This window comes from Bombina bombina, chromosome 1, assembly GCF_027579735.1.
Source record: "Bombina bombina isolate aBomBom1 chromosome 1, aBomBom1.pri, whole genome shotgun sequence".
Taxonomy (NCBI): Eukaryota; Metazoa; Chordata; class Amphibia; order Anura; family Bombinatoridae; genus Bombina; species Bombina bombina.
In genome coordinates, this window is record NC_069499.1 from 995,553,965 (window position 1) to 995,578,788 (window position 24,824).

The 24,824-nt window shown below is 41.0% G+C and overlaps 1 protein-coding gene across 7 annotated transcripts in view; it reads right to left on the reverse strand.

Moving 5' to 3' along the window:
* RALGAPB (Ral GTPase activating protein non-catalytic subunit beta) overlaps positions 1–24,824 on the reverse strand; it is an 843,236-nt gene that overhangs the window by 34,639 nt on the left and 783,773 nt on the right. For all 7 annotated transcript variants that reach the window (XM_053712501.1, XM_053712446.1, XM_053712384.1 and 4 more), the window contains one exon: positions 17,041–17,174. In XM_053712501.1, the coding sequence (XP_053568476.1) occupies positions 17,041–17,174 (134 nt within the window). The remainder of the gene's footprint in view (positions 1–17,040; positions 17,175–24,824) is intronic.

Here is a 24,824-nt window from a genome sequence, read left to right on the forward strand (position 1 = left end):
CCAATTAACCACTTAATGCCCAAACCAGAGCTAATAACAGTTATTAACCAGTTAACACACTACAGTACAAGCCACAGCTTCTCCTGTAGCCATTTACCTTCCTTAGGGATTATTTTAGTAGGAAATAAGCCTCTCTGGAGTCTTTTGTGATGCCCCACATGAAGCTGCATGGATTGCCTAGGCAAAAACAACTGCACAATTTAGGCCTGAAAATGAGGCCTCCTCCCTCTTCATTCCAGAGTGGAGGGGCCTTTCTGACTAAATTTAGGTGTCCAAATAAGTGCCAGGCCGAAATTAAACCCCAAAAGTGTTTTAAAATCTGAAAAAACACCTTATTTATAGAGAAAAACATGCTAAAAAGCAATCGATTTTAAAGCCCACAATTGTGTCAACCAGCATAGAGCCCTAAATATAAGCCATCATTTTATACAGAGTCTAAGAAAAAATGGCTTACCTATCCCAGAGGGAATTTCTGACAGTCTTCTAGCATTACATGGTCTTGTTAGAAATATGACTGATCATACCTGATGCAGTTAAGCCTGCAAACTGTTCCCTCCAACTGATGTTCTCTGGTTTCAACAGTCCTGCGTGGGAACAGCAATGGATTTTAGTTATTGGTGCTAAAATCATACTCCTCTTTTAACAGAAATCTTCTTCACTTTCTGTTGTAGAGTAAATAGTACAAACCGGCACTATTTTAAAATAAACTCTTGATAGAAGAAATAAAAATCTACAACTAACACCACATACTCTTTACCACCCCCGTGGAGATGCTACTTGTTCAGAGCGGCAAAGAGAATGACTGGGGGGCGGAGCCAGAGGGGGAGCTATATGGACAGCTCTGCTGTGTGCTCTCTTTGCCACTTCCTGTAGGGAATGAGAATATCCCACAAGTAAGGATGAAGCCGTGGACCGGATACACCAATGTAGGAGAAAGTGGATACGTCGATATGCTGTGGACATTAAACAACAAACATTTCATGCACCTGTTATGAGTGCCGCCATTTTGGAATCTACACTGTTTCACAGCAGGTAATTAAATGAGAGTTGCTGCATATGTGCAAACTGGAATGCAGTGAAAGCTAGATTTCAATATGGCAGCACTTATGACTAGAGAGAGGAGGGGAATAACCTCAATACTAATCTTAAAAAAAAAAAATTTGTATTTAATGTCACTTCAAATTATTACCTGCATTTACTATAGACATATGTTAGACTTACAACATTTGCTTGAAGCCTGTTCTATATATTCACTGCCTTTTTATAAAGAAGTGATACACCAAGTTACCTCTAAAACGGCTATATACGCAGTAATCACTTGTTTTTCTAAAAACGGATTCATTTTCATTTTAAAGACAGACTTTCAGGGGGAATAGCAAATGACTAGAAGAGTGAATGTAAATGCTAAATGGAAGTTTCATGTAAGAGTCTACAAAACAAAAAAAAATGTTTCTGGTATACAAAAACAAAATTTATGCTTACCTGATAAATTTCTTTCTTTCCAGACATGGAGAGTTCACAACATCATTCCAAATAATAGTGGGATATTCAACTCCTGACCAGCAGGAGGAGGCAAAGAGCACCCCAGCAAAGATGTTAAGTGTAACTGCCTTACCCATAACCCCCAGTCATCCAGCCGAAGGAAATGGAAAAAACACAAGGGTGAAAGGGTGTCTGAAGTTTACACAAAAAAACTGCTGAATTATAATTAAAAGAGGGCGGGGTCAGGGACTCTCTATGTCCGGTATCAGGTAAGCATACATTTTGTTTTCTTTCCTATGACATGGAGAGTCCACAACGTCATTCCAATTACTAGTGGAAACCAATACCCAAGCTAGAGGACACGGAATGAACAGGGAGGGAGAAAAAGGCAGGAGGACCTAAACAGAAGACACCACCGCTTGAAGAATCTTTCTCCCAAAAGAAGCCTTGGCAAAAGTATCAAATTTGTAGAATTTGGGAAAAGTATGCAAAGAGGACCATGTTGCCGCCTTGCAAATCTGTTCCACAGAAGCTGCTTCATTTTTGAAAGCCCAAGACGAGGAGACAGCCCTAGTGGAATGAGCCGTAATTCTCTCAGGAGGCTGCTGTCCAGCAGTCTCAACCAGAGAGACAGAGTAGTAGACATGGCCTTCTGACCCCAACGTATTCCAGAGAAAACAACAAACAGGGCAGAAGATTGCCGAAAATCTTTAGTAGCTTGTAAGTAAAATTTTAGAGACCGCACAACATCCAAGTTATGCAAAAGACGTTCCTTTTGAGAAGAATGATTAGGACAAAGAGAAGGAACAACAATTTCCTGATTAATGTTTAGATCCGATACTACCTCAGGGAGAAACCCCAGTTTAGTAAGAAGGACCAACTTATCAGCATGAAAAATAAGGTAGGGAGAATCACGCTGTAGAACTGAAAGCTCAGACACTCTGCAAACGGAAGAAATAGCCACAAGAAACAAAACCTTCCAGGATAACAGTCTTATATCAACAACATGCATAGGCTCGAACGGAGCCTGCTGTAAAACTTTAAGAATTAAATTAAGGCTCCATGGTGGAGCAACAGGTTTAAACACAGGCCTGATTCTAACCAGGGCCTGAACATCTGGTATATCTGCCAGACATTTGTGCAAAAGGATAGATAACGCTGAAATCTGACCCTTTAGAGAACTGACCGATAAACCCTTATCCAGTCCATCCTGAAGAAAAGACAAAATCCAGGGAATCCTCACTGGCTCCTGGAAAACCCCTTAGATTCACACCAATAAAGATATTTACGCCATATCTTATGGTAAATTTTGCGAGTAACTGGCTTCCAAGCCTGAATCATAGTTTCAATGACAGCATCAGAAAAACCACGTTTACACAGAACTAGGCGTTCAATCTCCAAGCAGTTAGCTTCAGAGAATCTAGGTTTGGATGGAGGAAAGGACCCTGAAGTAGAAGGTGTTTCCTCAGAGGTAACCTCCAAGGAGGTAGAGATGACATCCTCACCAGACCCGTGAAACAGATCCTGCAGGAGCTATTAGAATCACCGATGCTCTCTCCTGTTTGATACGAGCAATGACTCGTGGAAGGAGAGCAAACGGAGGAAACAGATAAGCCAGAGAAAATCTCCAAGGAACCACTAGAACATCTATCAGAATGGCCTGAGGATCTCTTGACCTTGAACCGTACTTTGGAACCTTGGCGTTTTGGCGGGACACCATCAGATACAACTCTAGAACCCCACACTTGAGGGTTATCTGAGAGAACACTTCCAGATGGAGAGCCCACTCCCCGGGATAAAAGTATGTTTGCTCAGAAAATCTGCTTCCCAATAGTTCACTCCTGGACTGTGGATAGCAAATAGGAGACAATCGTAGGCTTCTGTCCACTGCAGAATTCGAGTCACCTCCTTCATGGCTAAGGAACTCTGAGTCCCTACCTGGTGGTTGATGTAAGCCACTGAAGTTATGTTGTCCGATTGAAACCTTATAAACCGGACCAACGCCAGTTGAGGCCACCCTAATAAGGCATAGCTCTGAACTCCAAGATGTTTATGGGAAGAGAGGACTCCTCCTGAGACCACAGGTCCTGAGCTTTCAGAGGGTCCCAAACAGCACCCTAACCTGACATGCTGGCATTCGTAGTCACAATTTCCCATGAAGGTCTCCGAAAGCAAGTCCCCCGAGACAGATGTTCCTGTGACACCCACCACGAGCCTCTTGTCAGAGGGTCCATATTTATCCTTTGAGTTAAATCTGAATGATCTCCGTTCCATTGATGGAGCATACAAAGTTGCAGTGGTCGTAGATGGGACCTAGCAAAGGGAATGATGTCCATGGATGCCACCATCAGTCCAATCACCTCCGTGCATTGGGCCACAGATGGGCGGAAGGCAGAATGGAGGGAAAGACAGGAAGCAAGAATCTTGTCTTTTCTGCCCTCGGTCAGAAAAATCTTCATGGACAGGGAATTTATTATAGTCCCTAGGAACAAGAGAACTTTTTTCCAAATTCACCTTCCACCCATGGGAATGTAGAAAAGACAACAGCATCTCTGTATGAGATTGGGTAGTTGAAAAGATGACGCCTGAACCAAGATGTTGTCTAGATAAGGCGCTACAGCAATACCCTGGGATCTGATCACAGCCAATAGGGCCCCAGAACCTTTATAAATATTCTGGGAGCTGTGGCCAGAACAAATGGAAGTGCAACAAATTGGAAGTGCTTGTCCAAAAAGTCAAACCTCAGATACGGATGGTTTTCCCTGTGTAAGGTATGCGTCTTTCAGGTCTATGGTCGTCATAAACTGACCTTCCTGTACTAAAGGGAGAATGGAATGAATAGTTTCCATCTTGAAGGACGGAACCCTGAGGAAAATGAGCCAAAAAGTTCCCTCCTTTTTGGGAACCACAAATAGATTTGAGTAGAATCCTAGACTCTGTTCTGCTAGAGGGGCAGGAACAATAACTCCCAGTGAGTATAGGTCTTTTACACAGTTTAAGAAGGCTTCCTTCTTTATTTGGTTTGAGGATAGTCTTGACAGGAGAAATCTGCCCCTTGGAGGGCAAGACTTGAATCCCATTCTGTAACCCTGAGATACTATGTCCACCGCCCAAGGGTCTGGGACATTGCGTATCCAGGCTTGACGAAAAAGAGAAAGCCTGCCCCCCACCTGATCCACACAGGAATCGGGGGCGGAACCTTAATGCTGATTTTGAGTCAGCGGAAGGCTTTTCGTTTCGTTTTCCCTTATTACAGGGCTGGTTGGATTTCTGGGTTGATCTGGTTTAGATGAGGAAGAGGAGGACTTTTGTCCCTTAACGATACGAAAGGAACGAAAATTAGAAGTCTGACGACTTCTAGGTCTGTTCTTCTTGTCCTGAGGTAGGAAAGATCCCTTTCCACCTGTAATCTCTGAAATGATCTCTGTCAGACCAGGTCCAAACAGAGTCTTTCCATTGTAAGGCAAAGCCAAAAGCTTGGCCTTAGAAGAGACATAAGCCGACCAAGATTTTAACCACAGAGCCCTGCGAGCTAGAACCGTGAAGCTAGACATCTTAGCTCCCAGACGAATTATCTGCATATTGGCATCACAGATAAAAGTATTGTTCAATTTAAGAGCTTTGATCCTATCTTGGATCTCCTTTACTGTAGTTTCCTCTGTAATAAGATCAGATAATGCATCGCTCCAATAAGATGCAGCTCCTGCAACCGTAGCAATACTCACTGATGGTTGCCACTGTAACCCTTGATGGACATACATTTTTTTTTTTAAGTAAGCCTATAGCTTCTTGTCCATTGGGTCTCTAAAAGAGCAACTATCTTCTAAAGGAATGGTAGTTCTCTAAGCAAGAGTAGAAATAGCTCCTTCTACTTTTGGAAGAGTACACCATGAGTCACGAACAGAGTCAGCCACAGGAAACATCTTCTTAAAAACAGGGGAAGGGAAAAAAGGAATACCCTGGTTTATCCCATTCCTGAGCAATAATTTCAGACATCTTCCGTGGTACAAAACAAACCTCCTCAGAAGATGGGGAATCATAGACTCTATCCAATTTTGAAGACTTTGCGGGGTTGACATCAACCGCCGGTTCAGAGTCATCCAAAGTAGCTAGAACCTCCTTCAAAAGTAATTGGAGGTGTTCAAGCCTAAATCTAATATTAAACTTCTTTAGATTCTGAAGATTTTTCTGCTAAAGTGTCACAGTCTGAGATCTCAGCTTCAGAAGCTACTGAAGTATTCCCATCATCAGACATCTGAGTAAGAGTGGCTAATGCAGACCTAGAATCAGAAACCTTAGCATCTGGCAAGTGTTTAGATTATCTCTTGCGCTTACCCAATGAAGGGAAAGCTGACAAAGCCGTTGTTACTGCAGAAGAAACCTGAGCGGCAAAATCCCCAGGTAAATAAACACCCCCAGGCAGATAAGAGGACACAGAAGGCACAGTATGAAAAACAAGCAACAACAAATTTGCGGTCACAGTGAAGGAAAGGCAGGGAGAGATTCCCTTTGTTTAAAAATACAATTTGATACACAGCACAGCATACAGACAGTTACCACAGCTGACGCATTTCCTGCCTTACTGGCAGTTCATCAGAACAACAAAGGCTTGGGACGTCTGAGGAGAAAGCTTATGCATGTCACGCACAGCAGAATCCTGAGAGACACTTGGTTAAGAAAGGAGATTTTTTTCTTTGCATTTTAAAGTCTTTCCTAAACAAGAGGAACAAAACTGCATAGGTAGGGCAATCTGGATGTCTAAACAAAGCAAACATCTATACATAGATTGATCCTGATCTGTATCCATAGCGTAGAATAACAGGTCCCACAAGCAATGCTCAATATAGAACATTTTAATGAAAAATATTTTTTTTTCTTAATCTTTCATATAGTACTAAATATTAAATAATAAAATATTAAACCCTAAAATTGATTTAAATTTAACTTGAAAAACTGCCTCAGATGCCTGAGGCTCTTACCGGCCAGAAAAAATGTCCCACTAGTAAAAATACTCTCTAGACGTGATATCCTCCTCTGGAATCCGAAGACGGCTGCCCTAAACTCTATAACCGTTCAGTAAAAAGCGGAAGTGTGGTCGACACGTGATCGGGATAATCAGAAAACTGCATCACATAAATTTACACAGCTCTAAAAAGAGTGCGAAAAGCTGCAGTTTAAAAACGGCTAAAGAAGTAAATCCGTTAAACTGTATGAACGATAATCCAGTATTTAATGTGTAAGCGTCTGAACCTAGAAACTTATTAAATGTTAGGAAACCAATAAAGAACATCTTTACTGTTAACCCATATACTCCCCTTGCCAAGTAAACTCCTCATATAAAGTGTCTCATACTAATAAAATACCAAAATACCCAAGTGCCATGTCTTAATATGAATCCTCAACTAATAAGGATTATTAAGTCCCAAAGGAAGGATCTGAAAGAGGATTAACCTCCTAAGAGCTGCTATCCTTCTGTACCTAGAAGGCAAAAGCACTTACCTTAGATCCAACTGCATGATAGATGCTGATCCTCAGGTGTGGAAGGCGCTTCACTCCCTGTCATAGAAATGTAGTAAAAAAAAGAACAGAGTAACTAACTCTGGCTTTCTGCAAAGGCGAACAAAGTGTTAAAAGTAAAGCAGAGACTTCCTCGACGCCTTTTAACTGCTTAAAGCCACCACTACTCTTACTCAAGAGATTGACAGACACAGCTAGACCCCAATCCTTGCTTGCAGGGAAAAGTACCCATAAAAGGATTAAAATCTTCAGGCATCAACTTTGCACAAACTCCATTGACAGAGGCAAAGAGAATGACTGGGGGTTATGGGTAAGGCAATTCCACTTAACAGCTTTGCTGGGGTGCTCTTTGCCTCCTCTTGCTGGCCAGGATCTATCTATCCCACTAGTAAATGGAATGGCGTTGTGGACTCTCCATGTCATAGGAAAGAAAATAGATTTTGAAATAAATGAAGAGAGAAACTCAGATATGCTAGATTTAGCAGTATGATCTGTATAACTACATAACTCCATGAATTAGAGACAACGTAAGTGTCATCATAACATAATGGGGTTCTCATTAAATGGACATGAACCTGAATTTTTTTCTTTTATGATTCAGACAGAGCAAAATATTTTAATCAGATGTTCAATGTACTTTTATTATCAATCTTGCTTTATTCTCTTGGTATCCTTTATTGAGAGAGCATCAATTCACCACTAGGAGGGGAACACATCGGTAAGCCAATGATAATATATTTGCACAATTTTTTAACATACCCACTTTTTAGTTTTAATTTTCTAATAAAGTATTATTCTTTTAATAAACTTTTGTGACTCACATGCTGAAACATACAATGGGGGCTTCGATGAGTTCAGTTTCTTTAGCTGAAGTTGTCTATAAGACATATATGTGCAGCCATCCAATCAGCAGCTAGCTTCCAGCTCCCGAGCCTACCTAGGTATCCTTTCCAGCAAAGGATACCAAGAGAACTAAGCAGATTAGATAACAGAATTACATTGGAAGCTTTATCTGAATCATGAATAAAAAAACCACATAATTTATGCTTATCTGATAAATGAATTTATTTCATGGTGGTGAGAGAGTCTTCGCTGCCACAAGGAGGAGGAAAAGATCCCCAAACACCAAGAGCTCTATAACACCCCTTCTACTTCACTTTTAACTCTCTGACATATAGCCAAAAAAAGGTAGGAAAATAAATAAGAGAAAAAAAAAATAGAAGCAGGGAAAAAACGAATCAACCAAAAAAAACAAACAAAACAAAACAAAAAACAGGGTTGGGTCTCATGGACTCTCACCACCATAAAAGAAATGAATTTATCAGGTACACAGAAATTATGGTTTTCTTTCATACAGGTGGAGAGAGCCAATGATCCATTACTCCTGGAAACTAATACTCAAGTTGTGCAGTTGACGAGTAATGAAAATAAGGGTGGGATAAAAAGAACATATTTTTTACAGAGTGAAACAAAATCCACAACCGAAATAGAACTCAAAGAAAAAAAACAGGGTAAGCAATTAACATGACCAACAGGCAAAATTAAAATTATCCTGAGACAACTGCCTGAAGGACTTCCTACCAAAGGATGCCTCAGAAGAAACAAAAACATCAAAATGGTAGAATTTAGTAGAAGTATGCAAAAAAAGACCTCAAAGAAGCTACCAAGATTGGTCAACAGAAGCTTCATTCTAAAAAGCCCAATAAGTGGAAACTGATCTGACAGAATGGGCAAAAATATGTCTAGGTGGAGACTGACCCACTTCCAAGAAAGCATTATTGATCAAAAGTATAAACCAAGAATATCAATCCAAAAAAACGGTAGATAAAAAAAACAACTTTACTTTATTTCCATAATAGTTTAAAACATGGCAAAAATCTTTAAAATCACGGCACAGACAGGATGCAGACTAGCTGACGCGTTTCGGCCCTGGATGGCCTTAATCATAGACACTACTTGTCATTAGCAACTGTGAGGCTTTAAACCCCCTCCCTAAGGCTTGATCGGCTGTCTGTGCTTTACTCATATTACCTTTACCTAAGTTAAGTATAAGTTGCTGCCCATTCTAAGGTGACATAAATTTAAGTGAATTCATAATATCTTACTTATTAGGTCTATTATAGTGCTTGTATTCAATACAGCACTGCATAACCATTTATGCCCATAATGACTGATAAAAGCTACTACTATAATATACTAAAAGACCTATTAATAAATAGATATACAAGTAAATTAATAAACTACACTTGTGCTCTGACACTCTATATATACTCCATAGGAATAAACACCTGGTAGGAAGCAGGCACTAACTCGTTCAAAACTATATGTTAATAATTACTAGTATTTTGTAAGCTCCCAAATATATATATATATATATATATACACACACACACACACACCAAGTAGAGGGCACATACATTTTATGTGTCTATATTAATTGTCAATAGCAATGTTTAACCAGAACCACAATATGTGCATCATCTATTTATCCCCTCTTTCCAGATGTAATCTATATACATACATGTTGGTATAAATGGACTTTTTCCATCATCCGGAATATAGCTTTTAGTAATTATTTATTAGTTGTTTATTAAATGAATGTGAGACACGGTGGGGTGGAGTGGAGTAAAGGGGGGGGGGGGGGGAAGGCAGCTATTGCCAGTAATTGATTAAATCCCCCTCAATATTCATGCCATATGGCCTACGTGTATGTAATTTAAAGATCCAGAATGCCTCCTTTTTGTATAACTCTGTGATCCTACTTCCACCCCTTGGTTTAATTGTAATCAAATCTATGATCATCCAAGTAAATGTCTTGACGTTTCCGTCGTGTTCATAAAGTGTTTGGACGCTCCTGTAACTGTCCTACCTCTCTCTATATCATTCAGGTGTTCACGTATCCTCTCACGGGTCTCACGTGTCGTACACCCTACATATTGTTTCTCATAGGATGTGCAGGTTATGGCATATACTGCATATTCTGAACGAAAGTTTGTACAAAAATTACAATCAAAAACCTGTTGTGTATAGGTTGACTGAAACACTTTGCTGGTAATAGTGTGACTGCATGCTGTACAACCCTTGCAACTCAACCAACTGCTTTTTTCTTGGGTTTCCTGAGCGCATTGGTTGAGATAGTAATGAACCAGGGAATGTCTAGAGCGAGATAGTAATGAACCAGGGAATGTCAAATGATCACATACAGGCTACAAGCCAAAATCAATATTTTATCCTACACAAATTAGAGGTAAGGTCTTAGAACAATTTCACAAAAGAGTAGAAGAGGACTTAGTAAAGCTTAAGTCAGAAGGCAAAACCTCTAGGAAAAATCTTACTGTTAAACAGACGAATGATCTTAAAAAACTAAAAGATAGAGAGGATATAGTGATCAAAAATTCGGATAAAGGGGGCTCCATAGAAATAATGGATAGATCCTTATATATCCAAGAGGCACTCAGACAACTTGAGGATGAAGATGTTTATGTTGTTTTCCCCAGAAACATATTGACCTATGGGAGAGAATTGAGGGACTTGCTAGACGATGGGTTGGAGTTGGGAGTGATAGATCCGGTGACCTTTGAGTACTTAATGGTGGAGGAACCTGTTACACCAATCTTCCACCACTTACCGAAGGTCCATAAGTCTATAGAGGTTGTCAACGGGCGCCCTATAGTGTTGGGTATAGGCTCTCTGTTTGAGAACCTATCAAACTGGATAGAATCACTGCTACAACCCATAGTCTGGAAATTGCCCTCTTTTCTAAGAGATACTAAGCATCTACTCAATTTGACTGAGGGATTTATGTAGAAGGATCACTATAGCTGGCTCACAATTGATGTGGTAGGCTTATATTTGGCCATACCACATAAGGAAGGGCTGGAAGCCGTGAGTTTCATGTTAAATAGCTTCAGCAGCTATGACGCCAATCTGAAAGTTTTTATATTGTGTGACTTGCTTTTTTTTATTAATGCACAATTATTTTGAATTTGATGGTTTTATCTGCAGAGGCGTGGGACAGCTATGGGGACAAAATTTGCCCCGGCCTTTGCAAACATCTTTATGGGATGGTGGGAGCTGTCCCACATCTATGCAGATACTAATCCATATAGAGATTCAGTTGTCGCATATAAGCGATATATTGATGACCTCCTGTTGGTATGGTCAAGAACTGAATTAGAACGTCAACAATTTGTGGAATATCTTAATCACAATAGGGCAGGTCTACAATTTACACGTCTATAATAGAAGCAAGGTGGCTTATCTAGATGTGGAACTAGAAGGAGACGGTGAGGGCAAAAGTGTAAGTTCATCATTGTATGTTAAACCAATAGCCGCAAATGCTCTGCTTCATGCCAAGAGCTGTCATCCTCGCCACATGAATTATGGTGTGGCAAAGGGTCAATTCATAAGGATTAAGCGGAAATGCTCAAAGGAGGAAGAGTTCATGGCAGAAAGCAGGGTTGTTGTGTAATAAGCTAAAAGCACGGGGCTATCCTGATGGGCTCATCAGAAAGGCTTACTTTGAGGTCCAGAACACCCCTAGGGAAGACCTACTCAAATCAAAAAAGAATAGAAAAATCATGGAGAACAAACAGACTAGTGAGTTTTCCTTTATCACAACCTACTCTAATCTATATAGAGAGGTGTGTGATATTATTAGAAGAAATTTGCCGATTCTAAAAGCTGATGAAGCACTCAAGAGTGTAGACAGAGGTTGTCGATTTATCTCTAAGAGGAATATTACAATAGGGAACTTAGTCTCACCCAGTGCGCTCAGGAAACCCAAGAAAAAAAAGCAGTTGGTTGAGTTGCAAGGGTCATTACAAGTGTGGGTTACACAGATGTACAACATGCAGTCACGCTATTACCAGCAAAGTGTTTCAGTCAACCTATACACAACGGGCTTTTGATTGTAATTTTTGTACAAACTGTAGTTCAGAATATGCAGTATATGCCATAACCTGCACATCCTGTGAGAAACAATATGTAGGGTGTACGACACGTGAGACCCGTGAGAGGATACGTGAACACCTGAATGATATAGAGAGAGGTAGGACAGTTACAGGAGCGTCCAAACACTTTATCTATGAACACGACGGAAATGTCAAGACATTTACTTGGATGATCATAGATTTGATTACAATTAAACCAAGGGGTGGAAGTATGATCACAGAGTTATACAAAAAGGAGGCATTCTGGATCTTTAAATTACATACACATAGGCGATATGGCATGAATATTGAGGGGGATTTAATCAATTACTGGCAATATCTGCTCCCCCCCCTTCCTCCACTACACTCTACCCCACTGTGTCTCACATTCATTTAATAAACAAGTAATAAATAATTACTAAAAGCTATATTCCGGATGATGGAAAAAGTCAATTTATATCAACATGTATGTACCTATATATATATATATATATATATATATATATATATATATATATATATATATATATTACATCTGGAAAGAGGGGATAAATAGATGATGCACATATTGTGGTTCTGGTTAAACATTGCTATTGACAATTAATATAGACACATAGAATGTATGTGCCCTCTACTTGGTGTGTATATATATATATATATATATATATATATACAGGGCATATGAATAGACCGGTCCGGTCGCCAATGGCGACCTAAATTTCTTGCGGGCAAGTAAAATGTTTAAGTTACCAGCCCGAGCGGCGACCTGACATTGTAAGGGGGATATAAGAAGCAATAATAAAAAATGTCAATTTGCCTTTCAAATATGCGCACACACAGGAAAGGAGGGTAGAAAGGGGAGGTTCTTTCTGTTAAATGCATTCAAAGACCTCCCCTTATCTTCATGGCTCTTGGTCTTTTCCTTGTCAGTTGCTAATTCCCACCCCTAAGGTTGTCTGCGCGGGAAGACATCCTGCTAGAGCGGTGAGTGTTTCTTCTCTGTGTGTGTGTATTAATGAAGTATGGGTTAAAGTGACATAGTAGTGACATAATATAGTTATGGTAGGCAGCTTGCTCATGTACATTATGCCGACTTACTCCAGGGTCCTCTGCAGAACTTCAGCACAATCTACATGAGCAAGCTGCCTACTATAACAATATAGAGCACTGCACAATTTTTCTGGACGCTACTTTTGCTTCAAAAACTGACTTTACCAATTTGTAGAAAACATACCATCTCCATGCACCCAGTCAAATCTGCTAGCGCGGCACTGACAGTTGCGCTAGTAGTTGAAAGGCAGCCGGACAGAAAGGGGGAAAAAAGTGTTTTTAACATACTCGTTATGTCAAAGCTCTATAGGTTGAAGGGTGGCAGCATTAAATATACTTAGTCAATCGTGAACCCACATATGCTGAAGTAAAAAAAAAAAACAGCTCAATTAGATCTCTTTTTTTTACCCATAGTGGAAAATAAGTCAAGATGGTACATACAGTATTACAAAGATAGTATCCCTGTTTTTTTGTAGTTGGTGATAGAAAAATATTTTCTAAAGTTAAAGCCTTTTTATTAATACTCAAGTCCCAAATAGTAAGCAGCTTGCAAAGCATTCAAATTGGGACCTCTGTCTGCAATGCTTTGTGAGATTACAATAACACTATTTATATTGCCTTTTTAAATAAGATATATACACACTACATGCAGATATACACGGGCGACTAAAGTTTCTTGCGGGCTGGTAAGTTTTGTGATTTACTTGCCCGGTGGGCGAGGGAAGTTTTTGGGTATTCATAGGCCCTGTAATTATTAACATATAGTTTTGAACGAGTTGGTGCCTGCTTCCTACCAGGTATTCATTCCTAAGGAGTAAGATATTAATATTACCTTTCCAACAGTGTAAGTCTTGTGGGTCTGAAAAAAATAAAAAAAAGTAAAAAAAATAATTTGCTAAAAAAATAAAAAAAACATAAAAAAATCTTAGCACCCAGGTGGGAAAGTGCTTAGCACTCAAAGGGTTAATGCAACAGCTAAACCCACTCCTCCATCCCGCCCCCGCAGCTGTAGAAATCTACATGCTGTGGATCCGCTCCAATTTTCAAAAATTATTCAAGATCTCCTCCCTCACACTTCCACTATAACTAGCCCTGATCTCGCAACAACCCACTATAACAAAACTCCTCTGCACTAGACACACTTGCCCCTCCCCAGCTGCACAAAACATCACGCTGTCAGTTGCAGTCCTGGCACTCTCAGCAAACATGCTATTTGCAAAAATGCTCACATACTGCTGAGCGTGTCTGGAGGAATACTCACTCTGAACCTAACTTCATACACTATAAGTTTATTCTTCGTTCATACTCTTCTGCCCTTCACTTAGCCAAGAAAACCTACTTCTCTTATATCTACTATTTCCTCAAACCCTAAACGACTCTTTTCCACCTTTAACTCTCTTCTCTACCCTCCTGCTCCACCCCCCTCATTTGTCTTTAGTGCTCAAGACCTGACAGACTACTTTTTAAACAAAACACGTTATATCCGGAGCAACATCCCAACACCAACCTGCAATATTCCATCAACAGGTCCAGTTACTCCCTCTGCCACCCTCTGCATCTTCCATCCAGCCACTGAGAATGAAGTTTCTTCCTTACTATCTTCCTCACGCCTCACTACCTGCCCGCTCGACAATATCCCTTCCCATCTAATACCCTCCCTATCTTCCACCCTCACTCCTGCTCTTACCCACATCTTCAACCTATCTCTTTCTACCGGCTCATTCCCATCTTCTTTCAAACATGTAAAAGTCACTCCCATACTCAAAAAACCCTCCCTTGTCCCTAATTCTCCTGAAAGCTACCGCCCAATATCACTGCTCCCACTAACATCAAAACTCTTTGAAAAACTAGTTTACAATTGCCTAACCCACTTCCGGTCTGCCAACTCCTTGCTTGAACCCCTGCAATCCTGATTCCGCCCCAAACACTCAACTGAGACTGCCCTTACCAAGGTTACTAACGATCTTCTCTCTGCTAAAAATATTGGCCACTACTCCATACTCATCTTACTTGACCTCTCAGCTGCCTTCGACACAGTTGACCACTCCCTCCTCCTACAGACCCTTAGCTCTTTTGGCCTCTGTGACACTGCTCTTTCCTGGATTCACTCTTATCTTTCTCACAGGTCTTTTTCTGTGTCATTTGCCGACAACTCCTCCTCTCAAATGCCTCTGTCTGTTGGAGTACCTCAAGCATCTGTTCTGGGTCCTCGACTCTTCTCCATTTATACTTCTTCACTGGGTAAACTTATCAACAGTTATGGCTTCAAATATCACCTCTATGCTGATGACACCCAGATCTACCTCTCCACCTCTGCTCTCTCTCCCTCTGTCCTTTCTCATGTCAGTGACTGCTTAGATGGTATTTACTGGATGGCCTCTCACCACCTAAAGATTAACATGTCCAAGACTGCGCTCCCTCAAGCTCTATGCCGACTTGTGACTTCTCTATCCCTGTTGAGGGCATCACCATTTCCCCATCGCCCCAAGTCCGCTGCCTCAGAGTTACACTTAACTCAAATCTTTCCTTCGCCCCCCATATCCAATCGCTTTCTACATCCTGCCGTAACCATCTACGCAACATTTCCAAGATTCAACCTTTTCTGTGCGCTAACACCACAAAGCAAATAATCCACTCCCTTGTTATTTTCCGACTTGACTACTGCAATAATCTACTTACTGGCCTTCCTCTTTCCCGCCTCTCTCCCCTTCAATCCATCATAAATGCCTCTGCCAGGCTGATCCACCTTTCCTGTCGCTCTGTATCTGCTGCACCTCTCTGCAAATCCCTTCATTGGCTCCCCATACACAGCAGAATAAAATTCAAAATTCTCACTCTTGCATACAAAGCGCTCACCAAAACCGCTCCCCTTTACCTATCCTCTCTAATCAACAAGTATATTCCAGACCGCCCACTAAGATCCAACAATGACCTGCTTCTTGCATCTGCGACTATCACCTCCTCTCATGCTAGACTGCAAGACTTCTGTCGTGCAGCACCTACCCTCTGGAACACTCTCCCTCGTGCTGTCAGGCTTTGCCCTAATCTTTCTTTCTTTAAGTGCTCTCTGAAGACTTTTCTGTTCAGAGAAGCCTACCACCCAACTCAATAATATTTCTGTTACCTAACAACATTTCCCTTATCTAACTCTGCATTGACATCTTTCTCAACCTTGCAGTCCTCACCTCCTGTTTCTCAACCTCCTACCCTTCTAGATTGTAAGTTCCCACAGGAATAGGGCCCTCGATTCCTCCTGTATGTGTTTGTAAATTCTGTCCTGTCTCTTAGTCTTAGAAGTTTTATATTATTGTTTTATTTAAATGAACTGTATCCATGGACAGAGCTGCGGAATATGATGGTGCTTCATAAATAAAGTATAATAATAATAATATTAAATGACACATTACCAACTAGAAACATAACCGTGCTTATAGTTAGACTTCTATTTGTGGGGGCTACAAAAAATATAATAGCAACAATAATATGGTGCAGACCCTATTAGAACAAGTTATTTTCATATATTTAATTATATAGTCATATTACAAACTAGAACACAGCTATACTTATAGTTACAAACTACTATTTGTGGGGCTACAAAAAATTATATATTCTTTAACATATAATAACATCAATAATATGGTGCAAACCTTTTAAGAACATAAATTAATTTTATATTGTATTATTTATTATAAATAATATTGTGCTTATAATTACCTACATAAAGCCACCATATTGTGGGTAGCAGCTAGTTCCCACCAACTTAAGTCACTGGTGATGTCAGAGTAGGTACATGACTGCTGCTAACAAATTATAGAAGTGCAGGAAGCAGCTAACTCTGACATCAGAGATCCTTTAGCTAAAGGGAACTAGCCATTACCATTTTTCCAGCTCTTACTAAGATGGTTTCTGGAAGGCAATTTAAGCTGACTAGTATTTATAATAGGCAGAGACAGGTGCCCCTCTATTTTGCCCTATGGATTATTGATAACATGAAGGGGTAGGCAGCATCAAAGGCTAGAAAAATACACATTAATATGTTATAAAAAAAATACAGCATTACCCTTTGTGTGGAATTTAGGCTGTCTGTATGGTTATTGAAAAGTTCTAGTGTTAAGGGTTGTTTCCATATTCCAGACAGAAGATCCATCTTTGAGTCACCTTCAAATTCTGACACATTACTTTCTAATGATTCCCCTATTAGAAAAAGGAACAAGTAAATACTATATAAACAAATACCTATATATTTTATTGTTTAAAATGTTAAATAAATAAGTAATGTTTACATGATAAATTAATTTCTTTCCTAAGACATGGAGAGTCCACAATGTCATTCCAATTACTAGTGGGATATTCAATCCTGGCCAGCAGGAGGCGGCAAAGAGCACCACAGCAAAGCTGTTAAGTGTCACTTCCCTTACCCATAACTCCCAGTCGCTCTCTTTGCCTCTGTCAATGGAGGAGGTGAAGTTCGGTGTCTGAAGATATATTTCCTTTTCTGGGTACTTTTCCCTGCAAGCAAGGATTTGGGTTTAGATGTGTGGCTTTTAAGCAGTTAGGAAGTGGTGAGGTGGTCCTTACTTGGATTCCTAACACTTTGCTGCCCTAGTTATAGAAAGCCAGAGTTGGTTACTCTGTTCTTTCTTTTTCTACACAGCTTTTGTCTTCTAGGTAGAGACTTACAGAAGATTTCGCTGCATATTTTATTTGGGACACGTTATATCCTTTGAAAAGGATATTTATAGGCAGGGTGCAGGCACTAATGGAGACTAAGGGGTTAATCCTTTATTTCAGTATATAAAGCATTTCCCTTGTGTTTTGTTTTTTTGGAGGCTCATGTTTTATTTATTCAAGTTGGATTATAAATATTGAGGAGGGCTCAGGAAGGTCTGTGATCGGTTAAACTGTCTGTTTTCAGAAACGCTGCACGCTTTTTATGTTAGCTGCGCAGTTTCTCGTCGGATGGTCATGTAACCCGTTCTTCCGCTTTGTTTTATAAGTGGAGCAGCATCTTCACTATTGCAGACATCTCCAGGGTTTCCTTGATCGACAGGGAAGTTCACTGTCTTCTTCTTATCATATATTTAAATGGAGGTCAGGTAAGACACCTCAGTCAGTCTGAGGTGTAGAGGGCCTGATTAAGTTTTAGTTTAGCAAATTTTTCTACAGCGTTAATGCTCTGAGGTAACAAGTATTCTTAAAGTGGCAGTAGCATTTGTTTAAAAAAAAAAAAAAAAGTTATTCCGTTTTTTTTCACAATTAATTTTGGGGAATTTTAAATTGGTACTATGGACATGGATCAAGACTATGTCTTTTGATAAAAGCTTGTTATGCCTAGAGGCACAAATTGTTTCGCCCATGCAATTCTGTGCTACATGCTTAGCTAGAACTCTTGAATGTAAAGATAGATTGTTGCCACCTGAGCCAAATGTCTCTCAGGATGATGCTGTTCAGGCTATGCCACAGCTTTCTCCTCAAACGTCCCAAGCCTCAATGGCATCACATACAGTGCCCTGCAATTCCTCTCAGCCTATTTGCCATCAGATTCTGCTGCACAGATATCCTCAGTGGTATCTGCGGCATTATCTGCCTTTCCTAAGTTGGGAAAACACAAGAGGAAATCTAAACATTTGTCAGAGGGTAAGGTGTCTGTCCCTCCTGCTGCCATGAAGGTTGACCCCCCTCATAAGTCTGATGAGGATACTTCGGTAGCCTCTGAGGGTGAAATCTCAGATTCTGACAGTATAATAATTCCTTTGTATGATCCTGAAGAAGTAAACTTCAGATTTAAGCTTGAACACCTCTGTGTACTGTTAAAGGAGGTTTTGGCTACTTTGGACAAGTCCGACGCTTCTGTCGCTGTCAACCCTAAAAAATCTAGTAAACTTAACATACTATGATGTTCCTTCCGCTGTGGAAGTTTTTCCTGTTCCAGACTGTGTTGGAGATTATTGCACAGGAATGGGATAAACCTGGGATTCCTTTCTCACTGTCTTCCGTTTTAAAAAAGATGTTTCCTGTTGCTAACTCCATTCGTGACTCATGGAGCACAGTTCCTAAAGTAGAAGGCGCTATTTCTAATCTAGCTAAGAGAACCACGATTCCTATAGAGGATAGCTGTTATTTTAAGGATCCTATGGACAAGAAACTGGAGGCCTATTTAAATTAAATGTATGTTCATCAGGGTCTACAATGGCAACCTGCAGTTTGTATTGCCACTGTAGCTAATGCAGCATCTTATTGGTTTGATGCCCTGTACAAACTGATTTTAGAGGATACTACGTTAGAGGAGATCCAAGATAGGATTAAGACTCTCAAATTAGCCAATGCCTTTATCTCAGATGCTAACATACAAGTCATTAGACTGGGAGCCAAGATGTTTGGCTTCACTGTCCTAGTCCGCAGGGCCCTGTGGCTAAAATCATGGTCAGCTGATGTTACCTCCAAGACCAAACTCCTTTCGCTACCTTACAAGGGTAAGACCCTGTTTGGTCCTGGTCTGGCGGAGATAATTTCTGAAATCACAGATGGATAGGGGTCCTTTCTCCCTCAAGATAAGAATAGACCTAGTTCCTTTCGTAACTTCAAGGGTAAAAAGTCTTCTTCTCCTTCTTCCAAGCAGGAGCAGTCCAAGTCTTCCTGGAAACCCAATCAGTCTTGGAACAAGAGAAAGCAATCAAAGAAGCCCTCTGCTGAGACTAAATCAGCATGAAGGGTCTGCTCCCGGTCCGGAATCGGATCAAGTGGGGGCAGACTTTCCTTGTTTCATCTAGCCTGGATACGGGCTATCCCAGATCCTTGGGCTGTGGACAAAGTATCTCAGGGGTACAAAATAGAATTCAAATCTTGTCATCCCAGGGGCACATTTCTCCTCTCAAGGTTATCTGCGGATCAGGTAAAAAGAGAGGCATTCTTAAGGTGTGTACAGGACCTTTCCTCCCAGGGAGTGATTGTTCCAGTTCCATTAAAAGAACAGGGTCTAGGATTTTATTCAAATCTGTTTGTGGTTCCAAAAAAAGGAGGGAACTTTTTGACCCATTCTAGACCTAAAGTGTCTCAACAAGTTTCTCAGGGTTCCGTTCTTTAAAATGGAAACCATTTGTTCCATTCTTCCTCTGGTCCAAGAGGGTCAGTTCATGACGACCATAGATCTGAAGGACGCATATCTTCATGTTCCCATACACAGGGATCATCACCAGTTTTCTAGACAAGCATTTTCAGTTTGTTGCTCTTCCGTTTGGCCTTGCCACAGCTCCCAGAATCTTCTCAAAGGCTCTGGGGGCTCTCTTGGCAGTTGTCAGGTCTCAGGGAATTGCGGTGGCACCTTACCTGGACGACATATTGGTTCAGGCGCCATCTTTTCAACAAGCAAACTCTCATACAGTTGTCTTTTCTTTGTTCCCACGGCTGGAAAGTGAATTTGGAGAAGAGTTCCCTTGTTCCAGCTACAAGGGTGGTTTTCTTAGGGACCATCATCGATTCCCTATCTATGAAAAATTTTCTGATGGAGGTCAGAAGATCCAAGCATCTCACTACTTGCTTCTCTCTGCAGTCTACTGTTCGGCCATCAGTTGCTCAATGTATTGAGGTAATTGGTCTGATGGTCGCTTCCATAGACATCATTCCCTTTGCTCGATTCCATTTGAGAGCTCTGCAATTATGCATGCTCAGACAATGGAACGGAGACCATTCGGATCTATCTCCAGGGATAGATCTAGACCAGTTGACAAGAGCCTCTCTCTCGTGGCGGATGTCTCAGGGCACATGCTTCTGGGGACCCTCCTGGGTGATTGTTACCACGGATGCCAGCTTGCTAGGCTGGGGAGCAGTCTGGGACTCGTTAAAGGCTCAGGGCCTATGGACTTGGGAGGAGTCTTCTCTTCCAATAAACATCTTGGAGGTTAGAGCGATATTCAATGCTCTGATGGCCTGGCCTCAGTTGTCCTTAGCCCGGTTTATCAGGTTTCAGTCGGACAACATCACCTCAGTGGCTTACATCATCCACCAGGGAGGAACTCGGAATTCCTTGGCCATGAAGGAGGTGACTCGCATTCTTCAGTGGGTGGAAGCTCATAATTGTCTTCTATCTGCCATCCACATTCCAGGAGTGGACAACTGGGAGGCAGATTTCATGAGCAGACAGACCTTTCATCCCGAGGAATGGGCTCTCCATCCGGAGGTGTTCTCCAGGTTAACCCTCAAGTGGGGGGTGCCGGAGTTGGATCTGATGGAGTCTCATCAGAACGCCAAGCTTCCAAGGTACAGTTCAAGTGAAAATACAAAGGATATAGGAGGCGCTATAGAGCCGTAGGATATATAGATAGATATATAGATATAAAATTGGCTGTATTAAACCAGCCTTAGAAAATCTAAAATTCACGTGCCAAATCCCTTCATATATTTAGTAATCAGTTAAAGTGTAATTAAGTGGCAATAAGTCCTTACAACATAGACTTAATGGGTGTAAAATAAAACAGAAGGGCAGAGAACCAGGAGTCCTTACTGCATATCAAATGTCAGAATAAAATTGTCAGAATAAAATTTAAATAATAAAATGCAATATTCAGTTAAAACATATTCAGTTAAAACATATGCAATAATCAGTGAAACATAACCTGTATTGTTCAATAAATTCACAGCTAAAATAAATGTAAAATCCAATACCATTCACACATACAAAAATCAGAACCGTTTAAGCCATTCAAACTATTTCAAACCTCTCAGATACTCGTTAATGAGGAAAAAAGATAGCTAGTGGAGAACACCTAAAGAAGCTTGTGTTCAAATCCTAATGTTAATGTCCCATGGGGATCCCCAGAAATTAATGTCCAGAATGACAATGTGGGTTTATGTTACTATTCCAACTTTGAGATATTCGGGTAAGCGTCCCCAATAGGACCGTTATATCTCCAGTCTCTCTTAATTCAAAACTTGTCCCCCGATGGTTTAAAAGTTCATTCCTTACTGTCCTCTCAAACACAGACAGTCAAATATATAAACAAAGCCGGGAGGCTTTCCTACCTCCTTTCAAATGTCCGCCCAAACGTGTCTGCCAACGGTCTCCTTACCTGGCTCGACACTCCGGCTGCTCCTTCAGATGTAAAACAGCGATGATTCCGTGAAATTACGTCACCCGGTGTCCGGATCCTGGGTGACCACTTGCGCAAGTGTTAGTTACCACGGGTATTTTCACAGGATGCCCTCTGCACTTCTGTACGCCAGGGTACACAGAGTTCTGTCCAGCTCCAATTCATCAGACGTTCACAAACAGTAGCAGGTAAGTCCTCTACGCATTTCAACCCCTTTCCTGGGTCTTTTTCAAGACTCATAATTGCCTTCTATCTGCCATCCACATTCCAGGAGTGGACAACTGGGAGGCAGATTTCCTGAGCAGACAGACCTTTCATCCCAAGGAATGGGCTCTCCATCCGGAGGTGTTCTCCAGGTTAACCCTCAAGTGGGGGGTGCCGGAGTTGGATCTGATGGAGTCTCATCAGAACGCCAAGCTTCCAAGGTACAGTTCAAGGTCAAGAGATCCTCAGGCCGCCCTGATAGATGCTCTGGCAGTTCCTTGGGACTTCGGTCTAGCTTACCCGTTTCCTCCCTTTGCTCTCCTTCAACAAGTCATTTCTCGTATTAAAACAGGAAGTAATTCTAATAGCTCCTGCATGGCCTCGCAGGATCTGGTTGGCGGACCTAGTGAAGATGTCATCTCTTCCACCTTGGAGGTTACATCTGAGGAAGGACCTTCTAACTCAGGGTCCTTTCCTCCATCCAAATCTTGTTTCTCTGAAACTGACTGCTTGCAGATTGAACTCTTAGTTCTGGCTAAACGTGGGTTTTCTGAGTCTGTCATTGATACTATGGTTCAGGCTTGTAAGCCTGTTACTCGTAAGATTTACCATAAGGTATGGCGTAAATACCTTTATTGGTGTGAATCAAAGGGCTACTCTTGGAGTAGGGTCAGGATTCCTAGAATTTTGTCTTTTCTCTAGGATGGTCTGGAGAAAGGGTTGTCAATCAGTTCTCTGAAAGATCAGATTTCTGCATTATCTATTCTTTTACATAAGTGTGTGGCCGATGTGCCAGATGTTCAATCCTTTTGTCAGGTCCTGGTTAGAATCAGGCCTGTATTTAAATCTGTTGCTCCTCCTTGGAGCCTTAATCTAGTTTTTAGAGTTTTGCAGCAGGCTTCGTTTGAGCCAATGCATTCCATAGATATTAAGCTGTTATCTTGGAAGGTTTTGTTTTTTATTGCTATTTCTTCTGCTTTGAGAGTTTCAGAACTCTCGGCTTTGCAGTGTGATTCACCTTACCTTATTTTTCATGCGGGTAAGGCGGTACTTCATACTAAATTGGGGTTTCGGATACATTAATCAGGAAATTGATGTTCCTTCTCTCCTAATCCTTCCTCTAATAAGGAACGCCTGTTGCACAACTTGTATGTCGTGCACACTCTAAAATTCTACCTACATACTACTAAGAATTTTCGCCAGTCTTCTGCCCTGTTTGTTTATTTCTCTGGAAAGCAAAATCAACTTCTCTTTCCCTCTGGTTGAGAAGTATGATTCGTTTTGCTTATGAGACTGCTGGACAGTAGCCTCCTGAGAGACTTACAGATCATTTCACAGGCTGCAACTTGGTCCTCTCTGCATACTTTTTCCAAATTCTACAAATTTGATACTTTTGCCTCGGCTGAGGCTTCTTTTGGTAGAAAGGTTCTTCAAGCGGTGGTGCCTTCTGTTTAGGTCTGCCTGTCTTCTTCTCCCTCCCTCTCATTCCGTGTCCTCTAGCTTGGGTATTGGTTCTCACTAGTAATTGGAATGACGTCGTGGACACTCCATGTCTTAGGAAAGAAAACAAAATTTATGCTTACCTGATAAATTTCTTTCCGGACATGGAGAGTGCACAACCTCACGCTTTTGATTAAACAGTATTTTTTTTTTTTTACTAAACCTCAGGCACCTCTACACCTTGTGTTATCTTATTTTCCCATTTCACTTTGGCTGAATGACTGGGGGTTATGGGTAAGGGAAGTGACACTTAACAGCTTTGCTGTGGTGCTTTTTGCCTCCTCCTGCTGGAATATCCTACTAGTAGTAGAAATTTATCAGGTGAGAATAAATTCTATTTTCTTTCAGGATGGGAAGAGTCCACAAGTCATGTGTGGCAATTACCCTCCTGCCCACTAGGAGGAGAAAAACACCACAAAATACCAGAGCTTTAAATCCATCCCACTACCCTGAATCCTTATTAATTTGTTTGCCTCCTTGAGAGAGTGAGGTGAATACTTAAGTACTGATCTACTTATTGTTGAGAGGGTTTCTCTAACCCAGTGTTTCCCAACTCCAGTCTTCAGAACCCTTAACAGGCCACATATTCATTATATATTAACTAGAGCACGGGTGAAATAATCAGCTGATGGGCGAGGTGATTATTTCCCCTGTGCTCTAGTTAAGATATAATGAATATGTGGCCTGTTAAGTGTCCTGAGGACTGGGTTTGGGAAACACTGCTCTAACCGATCTGAGACCCATTTCCTCCTCACAGTGTTATTACCCTAAAGTCTCAGTCATACACACAGCTAGGTAGATGGAGGAAACCAAAAAGCAAGAAAGATTAAGCAGAGCAGAATAAGAACAAAACAATTAATGCTACCGAGGAACAAAAAGAAAGGACAGGGTTCGTGAATTCACACCATCATTAAAAAAATTAATTTATCAGGAAAACAGAAATGTAGTTTTTTGTAATCACATGATGAGAGTCCACAAATCATTACATGTGGGAATCTATATCCAAGCAGTGAAGTCCACAAGATCGGCATTAAATAGGGGGGAGAAACAGTGA